This window comes from Leptodactylus fuscus, chromosome 3 (assembly GCF_031893055.1).
Source record: "Leptodactylus fuscus isolate aLepFus1 chromosome 3, aLepFus1.hap2, whole genome shotgun sequence".
Lineage (NCBI taxonomy): Eukaryota > Metazoa > Chordata > Amphibia > Anura > Leptodactylidae > Leptodactylus > Leptodactylus fuscus.
The window spans coordinates 26,011,474-26,026,027 of record NC_134267.1 but is presented as its reverse complement, the minus strand read 5'-3'; the positions used below and the strand labels follow the sequence as shown (position 1 = coordinate 26,026,027).

The window sequence follows — 14,554 nt, the reverse complement described above, 5'->3', positions numbered from 1 at the left end:
AGGGATCATTACAGGTAGGTTACACAGAATACAGGCAGGATCCAAAGAGCTCAACAGGTCCAAGCCCAACACACAAACAGAACAAAATAACCCTCAAGCCAAGACTGATGGGGCGGTCAGATCAATGGCCAATGGGAACGCAGAGATTGCGGAGGCTGGGAGTCCAGGACATGAGGGGTTAATTGTTTACAGATGCCGGGTGTGACTACGAGAAACCTCAGGATGTAGCAGAGCCAAAGAGAGGGAGAAGTAGAGCAGCCCAGGGAGCCAAGTCATGTGGTGGTGTCAAGACAGTGGCAATCCCACCCCATGACGTTATGGTCGCTCACAAATTATTATTCTAGTCTTGAGTTCTCCGTACATAAAGTCATTGGACAGGATTCACGCTTGGGCTCATTTTTTAGGATCACACATATCAGGTTTATTGAAAGTTGAAATAATGTCCATAAACCGGGGGGGGGGGGGGGGGGGGAGGTGTAGAAATTGTGAAATTAGTTTAGTTACATGGAGGGGGGTCAACAGACAACAGCGGATCTTGAGAGACCCCACCAGGGTGCAGCTATAGGGGGCCCTGGAATCTGAGGGAACCTAAACATCCCTCCACTATATAACATATTCCACTATAGGGGCCCTATTGTATATTTTGGTGCCCAGGAGCTTCAAGTTATGACTCTTATGTGAACATAGACTTAGGTAACATTCACAGGAAGGAGTTACACAATGGGCATGACAGACATCCATTGTACACGGTTATCTTCTCAACAATCCTCTGTACATTCCAGTGTATGGATAGATCTATGAAGACAGCCAAAAACAGGACATGACCTATCATATGAATCGCCTCCTGCTGCCAAGTGACGTCTATAACTATGCGGACATCATACGGCCATTATTCACGCAGTCATGTGAACACAGCCTTACTATTTCTTGGCGCTGTCTATGTTGGAGTCATCCCATGTTCTCCTACATTACGGTGATGGCAGTGATGTCAAGTCAGCCGACTCTGTCCATGTTAGGAAGCATAAATTACACCGCACAAATGTAACCACAAGTCAGGCGTAGTGAGCGCTCCCTGCACCGCTCTGCAATGTCTTTGCAGATCCTATATTTCCTAATGGGGACCACGACCTGCCATAGCTCACCACCCGCAAACATGGGGCCCCATTATACTAGGGTCAGTGATTGCGGGGTGTCACTAGAGGCAGTAATTGTGGGATGTCAGTCAGGGCCCTGATTGTAGGGTGTCACTAGGGGAAGCGAATGTGGGGAGTCACTAGGGGCAGTGATTATGGGGTGTCAGTAGGGGCAGTGATTATGGGATGTCAATGGAGGTGTAAATACATTAGGCACTTCGTATTAGACTCTTTATTGGGTGACCACCATAAAATGTCCAGCATCCTGAGGAGAGCAGTCAGTCAGGGAGGTAGTTGTGTTCTTGAGTTGGTTCCTCTGACATATCTGGGTCTTGGTTCTGTTGGACTTGGCCATTCCCACAGGTAGAGATGTCTTCTCTTGTCACCCTTGGGACACTCAGGTCTCTGGAGAAGAACAAAAAAAGTACAAACACCGTGGACTTAACAACAGCTATAACGTGAGAACTATCTGGCCCCAGACCATAGTATCATGGCCTCACACCGGCCTACCCATGACTAATACAGCACACTATGGGGAAACGGAAGGGGTCCTCCATATCAATCCTTGTAATCTAGGCTGTCCCTCCAGCTTTGTTGGGAGTTGTAGTTTCATCAGATACGTTACCGGTTCCGCTCCACCTCCTGGATGGTCTCTCGTAACTGGATATTACATGTCTCGGTTAAGAAGAAAGCGGCTGCTCCAGACACCAGGGACATACAGCTGAAGACCACCGAGGGCAGAAGCGGCCAGAAGTCATCCAGAAGGATGACCAGAGGAGCTAAGGAACTGCCCAGTCTGGTCATGAAGGAGCAGAAGCCCATGCCGGTCTGTCTGAGGAAACCAGAGGACAACCTGTTATTGGCGGATGAACAAGGAGTAGTGTCTATAACAACCCCCAGTATCAACAATAGACACCCATGCATATGAATAGACAAGCAAACATGGCCGCCAGGGAGCTGAACCTCCGGGTCTCAGTCTATAGAGACAACTCCAGAGGTTGGGAGTGGTAACAAGGACTGTGAAGGATACACAGACTTAAAGGGGCGGTATGGCTGCTGGTTTTTTTTTAGAAACAATGCCCCCCCTTATCCATGGTAGTGTTTGGTATTGCAGTTCAGATCTATTTATGTGAACACAAGACAGTCATATTACTCCAGTAGTGATAGGCGAACCTTGCAAAATTTATTTCATGAATATTTGTGAGGTTCACCTGGAGGTTTCGGATCAGACCCCAGAGTATAATAACTGGTGGTAACTACATAAAAGCACAAATATTCACCTTTCCTCACCTATCTGGTGTGTCTAGCTTTCTTTTATGTCAGGTTTGATCCAGAGTCATGACATCATCACACCCCACATGAAAAATTTTGAGTTTGACTGAGGCCGAAATTTTTAGTAAATTTGCAATGAACCAGCTTGTTATGATCTGGTTCTCTCCCCTCTACGTTCTATACTCATATACCGTCCCATTAACATGGTGTAAGGGGGGAGGGGTAACATTACTATAGACAGTAATAGGAATAACATGGAGGTCACACACCTGAGAACAGTCGGATACAGCTCAGCTGTGAAGAGGAATGCCGTAGTAAACGAAGCCTCTGAAAAGCCTTTCCCCAGAATGGCAACCACAGAGCGCCAATGTCCTGAGATTGATAACAACAGAAGGTAATGGAGTAGTGAGGTTACCTGGAGGTGTGAGGGGGTATATACATGGTAGAGTGAGAGGGGGTATATACCTGGAGGTGTGAGGGTATACAGTGTTGGCCAAAAGTATTGGCACCTCTGCAATTCTGTCAGATAATACTCATTTTCTTCCAGAAAATGATTGCAATCACAAATTCTTTGGTATTATCTTCATTTAATTTGTCTTCAATGGAAAACCACAAAAAGAATTGTCAAAAAGCCAAATTGGATATAATTCCACAGCAAACATAAAAAAGGAGGTGGAAAAAAGTACTGGCACTGTTTGAAAAATCATGTGATGCTTCTCTAATTTGTGTAATTATCAGCACCTGTTACTTACCTGAGGCACCTAACAGGTGGTGGCAATAACTAAATCACACTTGCAGCCAGTTGAAATGGATTAAAGTTGACTCAACCTGTGTCCTTGTGTGTACCACATTGAGCATGGATAAAAGAAAGAAGACCAAAGAACTGTCTGAGGACTTGAGAAGCAAAATTGTGAGGAAGCATGAGCAATCTCAAGGCTACAAGTCCATCTACAAAGACCTGAATGTTCCTGTGTCTACCGTGCGCAGTGTCATCAAGAAGTGTAAAGCCCATGGCACTGTGGCTAACCTCCCTAGATGTGGATGGAAAAGTAAAATTGACGAGAGATTTCAACGCAAGATTGTGCAGATGGTGGATAAAGAACCTCGACTAACATCCAAACAAGTTCAAGCTGCCCTGCAGTCCGAGGGTACAACAGTGTCACCCCGTACTATCCGCCGGAGTCTGAATGAGAAGGGACTGTATGGTAGGAGACCCAGGAAGACCCCACTTCTTACCCAGAGACATAAAAAAGCCAGGCTAGAGTTTGCCAAAACTTACCTGAGAAAGCCAAAAACGTTTTGGAAGAATGTTCTCTGGTCAGAGGAGACAAAAGTAGGAAAAGGCCTCAACATAGAGTTTACAGGAAAAAAAAGAGGCCTTCAAAGAAAAGAAGACGGTCCCTACAGTCAGACATGGCGGAGGGTCCCTGGTGTTTTGGGGTTGCTTTGCTGCCTCTGGCACTGGACTGCTTGACCGTGTGCATGGCATTATGAAGTCTGAAGACGACCAACACATTGTGCAGCATAATGTAGGGCCCAGTGTGAGAAAGCTGGGTCTCCCTCAGAGGTCAGGGCTCTTCCAGCAGGACAATGACCCAAAACACACTTCAGGTCAGCACTAGAAAATGGTGGTGAGAGAAAGCCCTGGAGACTTGTAAAGTGGCAGCAATGAGTCCAGACCTGAATCCCATAGAACACCTGTGGGGGAGGGGGAGAGATCTCTTGATGGCAGTTTGGAGAAGGCCCCCTTCACATCTCAGGGGGGACCTGGAGCAGTTTGCCAGAGAAGAATGGTCTAAGATTCCAGCAGAGCCTTGTAAGAAACTCATTGCTGGTTAGCGGAAGCGGTTGTGCGCAGTTATTGTGTCTAAAGGTTGTGCTACCAAGTATTAGGCTGAGGGCGCCAATACTTCTGTCCGGCCCATTTTTGGAGTTTTGTGTAAAATGATCAATGATTTGACTTTTTTTTTCATTCTCTTTTGTGTTTTTTCAAAATAAATGAAGATATTACCAAAGAGTTTGTGCTTGCAATCATTTTCTGGAAGACAACGAGTATTATCTGACAGAATTGCAGGGGGGCCAATACTTTTGGCCAACACTGTATATACCTGGAGGTGTGAGGGCATAAATAACTGGCGGAGTGAGAGGGGGTATATAATTGGAGGTGTGAGGGCTTATATACCTGGAGGCGTGAGGGGTATAAACCTGGCGGAGTGAGGGGTATAAACCTGGCGGAGTGAGGGGGTATATACCTGGAGGTGTGAGGGGTATTTACCTGGTGGAGTGCGGGGGTATATACCTGGAGGTGTGAGGAGTATATACCTGGCGGAGTGAGGCACGTCAGCCCTATACAGGCCGCAGTGATGATCAGGGACCCTCCTTGACACTGTTTGCGCCCAATTCGATCCAGCAATAAGTAAACGCCAACCTTTGCCGGGATTTCGATGGCACCGAAGATGAAGTGTGTGAGGAACGGGCTGAGGCTGAATCCAGTGATGTGGAAGCTGATACCGTAATAACTGAAGGCCACGCCGAACCTGCAGGAGACATCAGTTACTCCAGAACAGGGGGGCGCCCCCTACTGGGGGATGGAGGTCGGAATCCTCCAAGGGCAGGACCAACCTCCAATCCCCAAGGAGACGCCTCTAATGTGGGGAAACAGGTTATCTTCTAGACCAAGAGGCATTACATATACCCAGGGGCTGCTGTGTGAATGCTGTCCTCTGGACGCAGATCTGAGTTGAAATCGAGACATACCTCCCTCCAACCGGGACCGCGGGACACGTCACCGAAATCGTGAATGCCCCGCGGAAATCGGGACGGTTGGGAGGTATGCAACTGTACTCAGAAGGACTGGTGTGACATCACATGGTCACGTGACTAGGTAGGCGTGTCTTAGCATCCTGTGCAGTCCAGCAAGAGATGGAGAGATAAGTGGTCTAAGGTGCTGGGGGGGAAGATGTGAGATGCAGGGTGGACTGTGTGTGAGGGGGAGATGTGGGGTGCAGCCAGGTGTATTGTAGGAGGATGTGGGGTGCAAGGTTGACTGTGTGTTGGGGAGAGATATGGGGTGTAAGGTTGACTGTGGGTGGGGGGAGAGATGTGGGTGCATGGGTGTACTGTGGGGGGACAGAGGTGGGTTGCAGTGTATACTTTGTGGGGGGGATGTGTGGTGCATTGGTGTACTGTGGGGTGCAGGGTTGACTGTGGGTGGGGGGAGAGATGTGGGGTGCATGGATGTACTGTGTGTGTGGGGGGTCAAATGTGGGGTGCAGTATGTAATTTGTGGGGGGATGACCTCATGAGCCCGGCATATCCCTCAGCCAGACAACCCCTATATACCATGATGTAGGGACCCCCGGTTGTGACACCTTGGATATCAGACATGGGACATTTGGGGGATATTACAGGGGTTTTATTGACAGTTTCTTCATATATAATGACTGCTGATGTCGTAGGAGGGCGCCTTGTGATGTCACAGCTATGACCAGAAGCTGCAGGCAGATAGCTCACACCCCCATGTAACCCTTACCCAGGTGTAAATTCAGGGGGTGTCTTACCACATAACCGCCAGACACAGGGTGTTCTTTCTGAGTTGAGGGGTTCGCACCAGATCCCAGAAATTATACTTCCTGCTCTCCACTGAGATCGTCTTCTGGAGCACCTGGACCATAGAGGGAGCACGAGAATTATCACCCCCTGCACATAATACACTGCACCCCAACTTCTCATGTACACCCCACAACCATATACATAATACACTGCACCCCAACTTCTCATGTACACCCCACAACCATATACATAATACACTGCACCCCAACTTCTCATGTACACCCCACAACCCTATACATAATACACTGCACCCCAACTTCTCATGTACACCCCACAACCATATACATAATACACTGCACCTGCACCCCAACTTCTCATGTACATCCCACAACGATATATATAATACACTGCACCCCAACTTCTCCTGTACACCCCACAACCATATATATAATACACTGCACCCCAACTTCTCATGTACACCCCACAACCATATACATAATACATTGCACCCCAACTTCTCATGTACACCCCACAACCATATATATAATACACTGCACCCCAACTTCTCATGTACACCCCACAACCCTATACATAATACACTGCACCCCAACTTCTCGTGTTCACCCCACAACCATATACATAATACACTGCACCCCAACTTCTCATGTACACCCCACAACCATATATATAATACACTGAACCCCAACTTCTCATGTACACCCCACAACCCTATACATAATACACTGCACCCCAACTTCTCATGTACACCCCACAACCATATATATAATACACTGCACCCCAACTTCTCATGTACACCCCACAACCATATACATAATACACTGCACCCCAACTTCTCGTATTCACCCCACAACCATATACATAATACACTGCACCCCAACTTCTCATGTACACCCCACAACCATATATATAATACACTGCACCCCAACTTCTCATGTACACCCCACAACCCTATACATAATACACTGCACCCCAACTTCTCATGTACACCCCACAACCATATACATAATACACTGCACCCCAACTTCTCGTGTTCACCCCACAACCATATACATAATACACTACACCCCATCTTCTCATGTACACCCCACAACCATATATATATATAATACACTGCACCCCAACTTCTCATGTACACCCCACAACCCTATACATAATACACTGCACCCCAACTTCTCATATACACCCCACAACCATGTATATAACACACTGCACCCCACTGCATGGTGTGTAATGAATGAAGTGGTTGTCATTGCCTTTTGGGGATGTGAGACTTGAAGCAGACTTTTTGAGGAGAGGATCACCCCAGCAAGGAAAACACAGACTGACCCCAAGGAGTGCCATCACCCGCCCTCAGCTCCAGCCTCGTAGTGTTCCTAAGAACTTTGCTTCGATCCAATAGAAGATTTATTGTTTGTTTTACCTGCTGATTTTCAAGTAAACCGGGAGTTGTTACCCCTCTACCCTGCATTGACCATCAAGGGCACTCCATCCACCATCTTCCATACTGGAGGGTTAGTCAAGGTGAGAACAGCCACAATGAGCCCATCCGTGGCCAACTACTACTCTCACCTTCCCTCTACTGCATACCTCCCAACTGTCCCGAATTCTGCTGGACATTCACGAATTTGGTGTCCGGTCCCGCGGTCCCGGTCGGCGAGAGGTATGTACTGGTTTCAACTCATCGGCTTCTGCATGTGTAGGTGCGATGTGATGACGTCACATCGCGCGTACAACTATGTGAGTGACCAGGGAGAGAGCGGCGGGGGAGCGTCAGAAGGTGAGTATCAGTGTTTTTTTGTGTTAAACATTGAGGGGAACATAATGAAGGGGGCCATGAAACTGTGAGCAGATAAAGGGGGGGGGGGAGACATGAAACTTGGGGCAGATGAAGGGAGGGGAGAACGGCATGAAACTGGGGGCAAAGATGGGGGGACATGAATCTGGGGGCAGAGATGGGGGGACATGAATCTGGGGACAGAGATGGAGGGGGGACATGAACCTGGGGGCAGATGAAGGGGGGAGGGAGACATGAATATGGGGGCAGATGAAGGGAGGGGAGAACGGCATGAAACTGGGGGCAAAGATGGGGGGACATGAATCTGGGGGCAGAGATGGGGGGATATGAAACTGGGGACAGAGATGGAGGGGGGACATTAAACTGGGGGCAGATGAAGGGGTTATATGAAACTGGGGGAGAGATGGAGGGGGGACATATAATTTACAGGTGATTGTAGGAGGATTATACTGTGTGGGAGCACATGAAAAATGAACGAGAATGGGCGGAGTCAACATAAAAGTGGGCGGAGTTAAATTTGCCGCTGCGTGCGCCGCACATTTTGTCCATCTTTCTGCTCTTCCTAAGTTGGGAGGTATGCTACTGGGTTGGTGTATATATACATATATAGTGAGGTGTGGAGCCTGAGACAAGACCCCCTACCCCCACAGCTTGTGAACCGGGATATATATTACTGAGTGTGCTTAGACCTCTTATTCCCCACACCGCCCCTTTAATACCTGCTGCCATACACATTATAAACCCCCACTAGAGGGAGCTCTTTATGGCCTCATTCACACATAAGTGTTTTGCAGCAGTGAGACTACACAGAGGTGACGTGCAATGTGCAGATATATACACTCACCGGCCACTTTATTAGGTACACCATGCTAGTAACGGGTTGGACCCCCTTTTGCCTTCAGAACTGCCTCAATTCTTCGTGGCATAGATTCAACAAGGTGCTGGAAGCATTCCTCAGAGATTTTGGTCCATATTGACATGATGGCATCACACAGTTGCCGCAGATTTGTCGGCTGCACATCCATGATGCGAATCTCCCGTTCCACCACATCCCAAAGATGCTCTATTGGATTGAGATCTGGTGACTGTGGAGGCCATTGGAGTACAGTGAACTCATTGTCATGTTCAAGAAACCAGTCTGAGATGATTCCAGCTTTATGACATGGCGCATTATCCTGCTGAAAGTAGCCATCAGATGTTGGGTACATTGTGGTCATAAAGGGATGGACATGGTCAGCAACAATACTCAGGTAGGCTTTGGCGTTGCAACGATGCTCAATTGGTACCAAGGGGCCCAAAGAGTGCCAAGAAAATATTCCCCACACCATGACACCACCACCACCAGCCTGAACCGTTGATACAAGGCAGGATGGATCCATGCTTTCATGTTGTTGACGCCAAATTCTGACCCTACCATCCGAATGTCGCAGCAGAAATCGAGACTCATCAGACCAGGCAACGTTTTTCCAATCTTCAATTGTCCAATTTCGATGAGCTTGTGCAAATTGTAGCCTCAGTTTCCTGTTCTTAGCTGAAAGGAGTGGCACCCGGTGTGGTCTTCTGCTGCTGTAGCCCATCTGCCTCAAAGTTCGACGTACTGTGCGTTCAGAGATGCTCTTCTGGCTACCTTGGTTGTAACGGGTGGCTATTTGAGTCACTGTTGCCTTTCTATCAGCTCGAACCAGTCTGGCCATTCTCCTCTGACCTCTGGCATCAACAACGCATTTCCGCCCACAGAACTGCCACTCACTGGATGTTTTTTCTTTTTCGGACCATTTTCTGTAAACCCTAGAGATGGTTGTGCGTGAAAATCCCAGTAGATCAGCAGTTTCTGAAATACTCAGACCAGCCCTTCTGGCACCAACAACCATGCCACGTTCAAAGGCACTCAAATCACCTTTCTTCCCCATACTGATGCTCGGTTTGAACTGCAGGAGATTGTCGTGACCATGTCTACATGCCGAAATGCACTGAGTTACCGCCATGTGATTGGCTGATTAGAAATTAAGTGTTAACGACCAGTTGGACAGGTGTACCTAATAAAGTGGCCGGTGAGTGTATAACATGAGCTGTGTGTTCCATTTCAGGATTCAAAACACTGACCCAATGTGTGAATAAGACCTTATACAGTCCTATGAAAAAGTTTGGGCACCCCTATTAATCTTAATCATTTTTAGTTCTAAATATTTTGGTGTTTGCAGCAGCCATTTCAGTTTGATATATCTAATAACTGATGGACACAGTAATATTTCAGGATTGAAATGAGGTTTATTGTACTAACAGAAAATGTGCAATATGCATTAAACCAAAATTTGACCGGTGCAAAAGTATGGGCACCTCAACAGAAAAGTGACATTAATATTTAGTAGATCCTCCTTTTGCAAAGATAACAGCCTCTAGTCGCTTCCTGTAGCTTTTAATCAGTTCCTGGATCCTGGATAAAGGTATTTTGGACAAACAATTCAAGTTCAGTTAAGTTAGATGGTCGCCGAGCATGGACAGCCCGCTTCAAATCATCCCACAGATGTTCAATGATATTCAGGTCTGGGGACTGGGATGGCCATTCCAGAACATTGTAATTGTTCCTCTGCATGAATGCCTGAGGATTTGGAGCGGTGTTTTGGATCATTGTCTTGCTGAAATATCCATCCCTGGCGTAACTTCAACTTCGTCACTGATTCTTGAACATTATTCTCAAGAATCTGCTGATACTGAGTGGAATCCATGCGACTCTCAACTTTAACAAGATTCCCGGTGCCGGCATTGGCCACACAGCCCCAAAGCATGATGGAACCTCCACCAAATTTTACAGTGGGTAGCATGTGTTTTTCTTGGAATGCTGTTTCTTTTTGGACGCCATGCATAACGCCTTTTTTTATAACCAAACAACTCAATCTTTGTTTCCAAAATGAAGTTGGCTTCTCCAAATGTGCTTTTTCATACCTCAGGCAACTCTATTTGTGGCGTACGTGCAGAAACGGCTTCTTTCTCATCACTCTCCCATACAGCTTCTATTTGTGCAAAGTGCGCTGTATAGTTGACCGATGCACAGTGACACCATCTGCAGCAAGATGATGCTGCAGCTCTTTGGAGGTGGTCTGTGGATTGTCCTTGACTGTTCTCACCATTCTTCTTCTCTGCCTTTCTGATATTTTTCTTGGCCTGCCACTTCTGGGCTTAACAAGAACTGTCCCTGTGGTCTTCCATTTCCTTACTATGTTCCTCACAGTGGAAACTGACAGGTTAAATCTCTGAGACAACTTTTTGTATCCTTCCCCTGAACAACTATGTTGAACAATCTTTGTTTTCAGATCATTTGAGAGTGGGCTGTCCATGTTCGGCGACCATCTATCTTAACTGAACTTGAATTGTTTTGTAGAAAGAAATGGTCCAAAATACCTTCATCCAGGATCCAGGAACTGATTAAAAGCTACAGGAAGCAACTAGAGGCTGTTATCTTTGCAAAAGGAGGATGTACTAAATATTAATGTCACTTTTCTGTTGAGGTGCCCATATTTTTGCATCGGTCAAATTTTGGTTTAATGCATATTGCGCATTTTCTGTTAGTACAATAAACCTCATTTCAATCCTGAAATATTACTGTGTCCATCAGTTATTAGATATAGCAAACTGAAATGGCTGTTGCAAACACCAAAATATTTAGAACTAAAAATGATTAAGATTAATAGGGGTGCCCAAACTTTTTCATAGGACTGTATGTAACTGAACAGAAGCAATAACATCTCTATGCCCTGAGCTCCCCCTGGTGGTGACTGCAGGTCACACACTAAGGCTCCAGGTCCACTATGGTGAATACAACTCTGTGGTTGGCAGATTTACCTCTGGTGAAATCTTCTGGATGAACCCCAACCTCCCGTTCATCTCTGCACATCTGGTCAGGTACTTGTGCGCCGCAGCGGAGTCTTGTCTGGTGAGGAGCCAGCGGGCCGACTCAGGGACCCACCTATAGACAATATAATGTACAGTGTGAACACGGCAGGAATAGCGGGACCCACATGTAATGACTATGGAGAGGAGGAGAAAAGGTTTGGACGTGGTCACCCATGTTTATTATATGTCCCTCTGCTGCTCTGCAGGAAAATGATCCTGTAGTCCCATGCACTCACCACCAGGTGGCAATAGCAAGTAGACACGGGGAAGTGGTGGCCAGAAGGAGCCAGCGCCAGTCCCTTATCAGGTAAGCCAACAAGGCTAGGATCATGTATCCGGCGGTCCACGACAGACTGCTGATGGTGCCACAAAATGTGCGATGAGAGACGTCCGTCCACTCCAGGGCTGTGGGAGACATTCATACAGGAGAGTGATCTAGATGATACAACAAGCTGCCCCCCCCCCATTTTCCTGCCACCTAATCCATTCTGATGGTGACCTGAGCAGAGAACATGGTTGCTATCTGCACAGGGATTAGAGGAGCGGTGGCAGCCTCCACCTTGGACCCTGGGAGACTTTGGGCCCCTCAATGTCTAACCATATGACAACAATTTGTGAGGTCGCTACCCCATGGATTCCTCACGCATTGTCACAAGCACCAATATATATACCGTACATACTGTATAATGTGACGCGTCTACAGCACCATTTATACAATTCTTGAGGCTATTTCCTTCTCCCACAAAATCAGATGAAGCGGTCATGACTTGAGGTGTGGAAAGGAAATGGCCCCACCTGATCCTTGACCTCACTGCCTGCACTTCCCAATGTGTCTCACACACAATGACTAAACGCACCCAAAGTTATGGAGATCAGTGTCATCCCCATGAGACCAACACCGCAGATCAAACGACAGATAGAGAACATGACGTAGGAGGTGGAGAACGCAGACATCACCCCAAAAGCCGTGCTCACCAGGAAGGAGACCAGCAGAATCTTCCTCCGTCCAAACCTGGAAAACAGACCGAGACACAAAGACTGGGATTTCTGAGCCTACTGGAGAGATGTTCACAACACTCATATACCATACCCTGTAGACATGTCTGGTGAGGACCCAGTCATGGACCACTGAATCCAATACAAAAGGACTGTATCTCCTGTAGGTAGACTTTAGGATCTATAGATCTAGAGACACTGGACAAGATCTAACCAGAGAGAAGAAGATGTCAAAAGGTAATGAGACCCCAAACACAACCTAGGGGAAGGAGGTCACCACATGACAGGACCAAACGACGAGTGACTCAGGGATGTACCCATAGAAGTGTCCAGTGGCATTGGATGTAACCCAGTCCATGAAGTAAAGGTTAATGGTGAACCTGGGTGGAGAGGAGTCAGAATTCCTGATAGGACCCCAATTATTCATCATGGCAGTGATCACATCAATCCTGGATGAAGGACCTACAGTGGTGCTTGAAAGTTCTATACTTATATGGGCTAAAATCCCTCCAAACCAATGTGAAGAACTAGCCAACACTTACCGGAGATGTTCAGATGCAGCACAAGGTCACACCGGATACTGACAACAAAGGGTCACATACTTTACCGCTCACCAATATATCATATTGGGTCATTTGGGGTGAAGATGTGATGTAGTTTTAGGTCAAATGTATGCAGAAATATAGAAAAATGTGAAGGGTTCATAAACTTTCAAGCAGCCCTGTAGGTGTAGAGGTTGCATGATACAGTATCTCAGCACAGGTGAAGATACCGCATGACATCACAGTAAAGGTGTAGAGATCTGATGACATCATAGTACAGGTGCAAAAATTCCATGACACCATTGTACAGATGTTGACATCACATGACTTCATGAACAGGTATGGGGGGCGGTTTAGCTCACCTGTCTGAGAGGAACCCACAGATGAGAGACCCGGTTGTGAGGCCCATGAAGAAGAAGGTGGCTGCTAACTGGTTCATCCACTTCCTGTCACACACCAGATCCCACTGTAAGAGTCAAGGGGTCTTTATAGATAAATGGTCCCATCCACCAATCCAGACATATGTAGAGGCCTGGAGTCCAAAAATATAAAATCTGCCCTTGAGCTGTCCTGACCTGACCATGTAACATTGTCCAAAACATGACAACCACTGATGTCACTTCAGTGTCCTAAACATGACAACTTTAGACTTATCTGAAGATCCAAGTATGCGAATGGGACTTTTCTCGAAATAGAAAGCTTGTGTCAAACATTTGACCATGTTCTAGTAGATGTTGGACTTTTTATGATGTCCTACCTGTGTGACGGTGGTGGAGGAGAACGTGGTATTGTCATAGTCCCAGCCCTGATCACAGCTCTGCAGCCAGGACCTGTTCACCATCATCCCCTGGGATCTGTTCAGGTACAGCTGAGGCTGAGGTTCGGAGAACATCTTACAGGAGCTGAAGGAGCCATCAGGTTCTTGAGGGATGTGGATGAGCAGAAGGTCTTCTTGGCTGAGGTTGCCTGGGTTCCTGTGGTCGGGAATGGTGCAGTGATGGGGTGGCACGGCTGAGATAAAAATATGCAGTAAGAAGTGGAGGGGAAGGATAACCCTTGGAAGGCAGAGGATGATAAGGGACAAAATCTGAAATTTTCCAAAAACCCCAACTTCCGAAAGGACATCCTCAAAGTGCATTTTTGAGGTGGTGAAGTTGACTTCAAGATGGATATGAAAAGGACTAGAAGGAAGTGAAGGCTCGCTATAAGTGTTACCAGATAATAGCTGGGTGTGTATTCTAAAGCATCCACCCAAATTAAAGCTCCTAATTCCTACCGACTTGCTGTCTGCTGCTGGCGATTTCCAGTGTTGAGAATCATGGATCATAAGACATTCATCTAATTAGGACAGA

The 14,554-nt window shown here is 46.9% G+C and overlaps 1 protein-coding gene across 1 annotated transcript; it reads right to left on the bottom strand.

Moving 5' to 3' along the window:
* Positions 1-1,296: 1,296 nt before the first annotated feature.
* Positions 1,297-14,351, bottom strand: LOC142197174 (solute carrier family 22 member 7-like). Its single transcript, XM_075267288.1, has 10 exons — positions 13,960-14,351; positions 13,565-13,668; positions 12,522-12,676; positions 11,901-12,069; positions 11,614-11,737; positions 5,966-6,069; positions 4,728-4,942; positions 2,675-2,777; positions 1,759-1,965; positions 1,297-1,538 (listed from the first exon to the last, which is right to left on the bottom strand). Exons 1-10 carry the CDS (start codon positions 14,338-14,340, stop codon positions 1,412-1,414), a joined length of 1,689 nt encoding a protein of 562 aa, XP_075123389.1. The 5' UTR covers positions 14,341-14,351; the 3' UTR covers positions 1,297-1,411.
* Between the last annotated feature and the right edge of the window lie 203 nt (positions 14,352-14,554).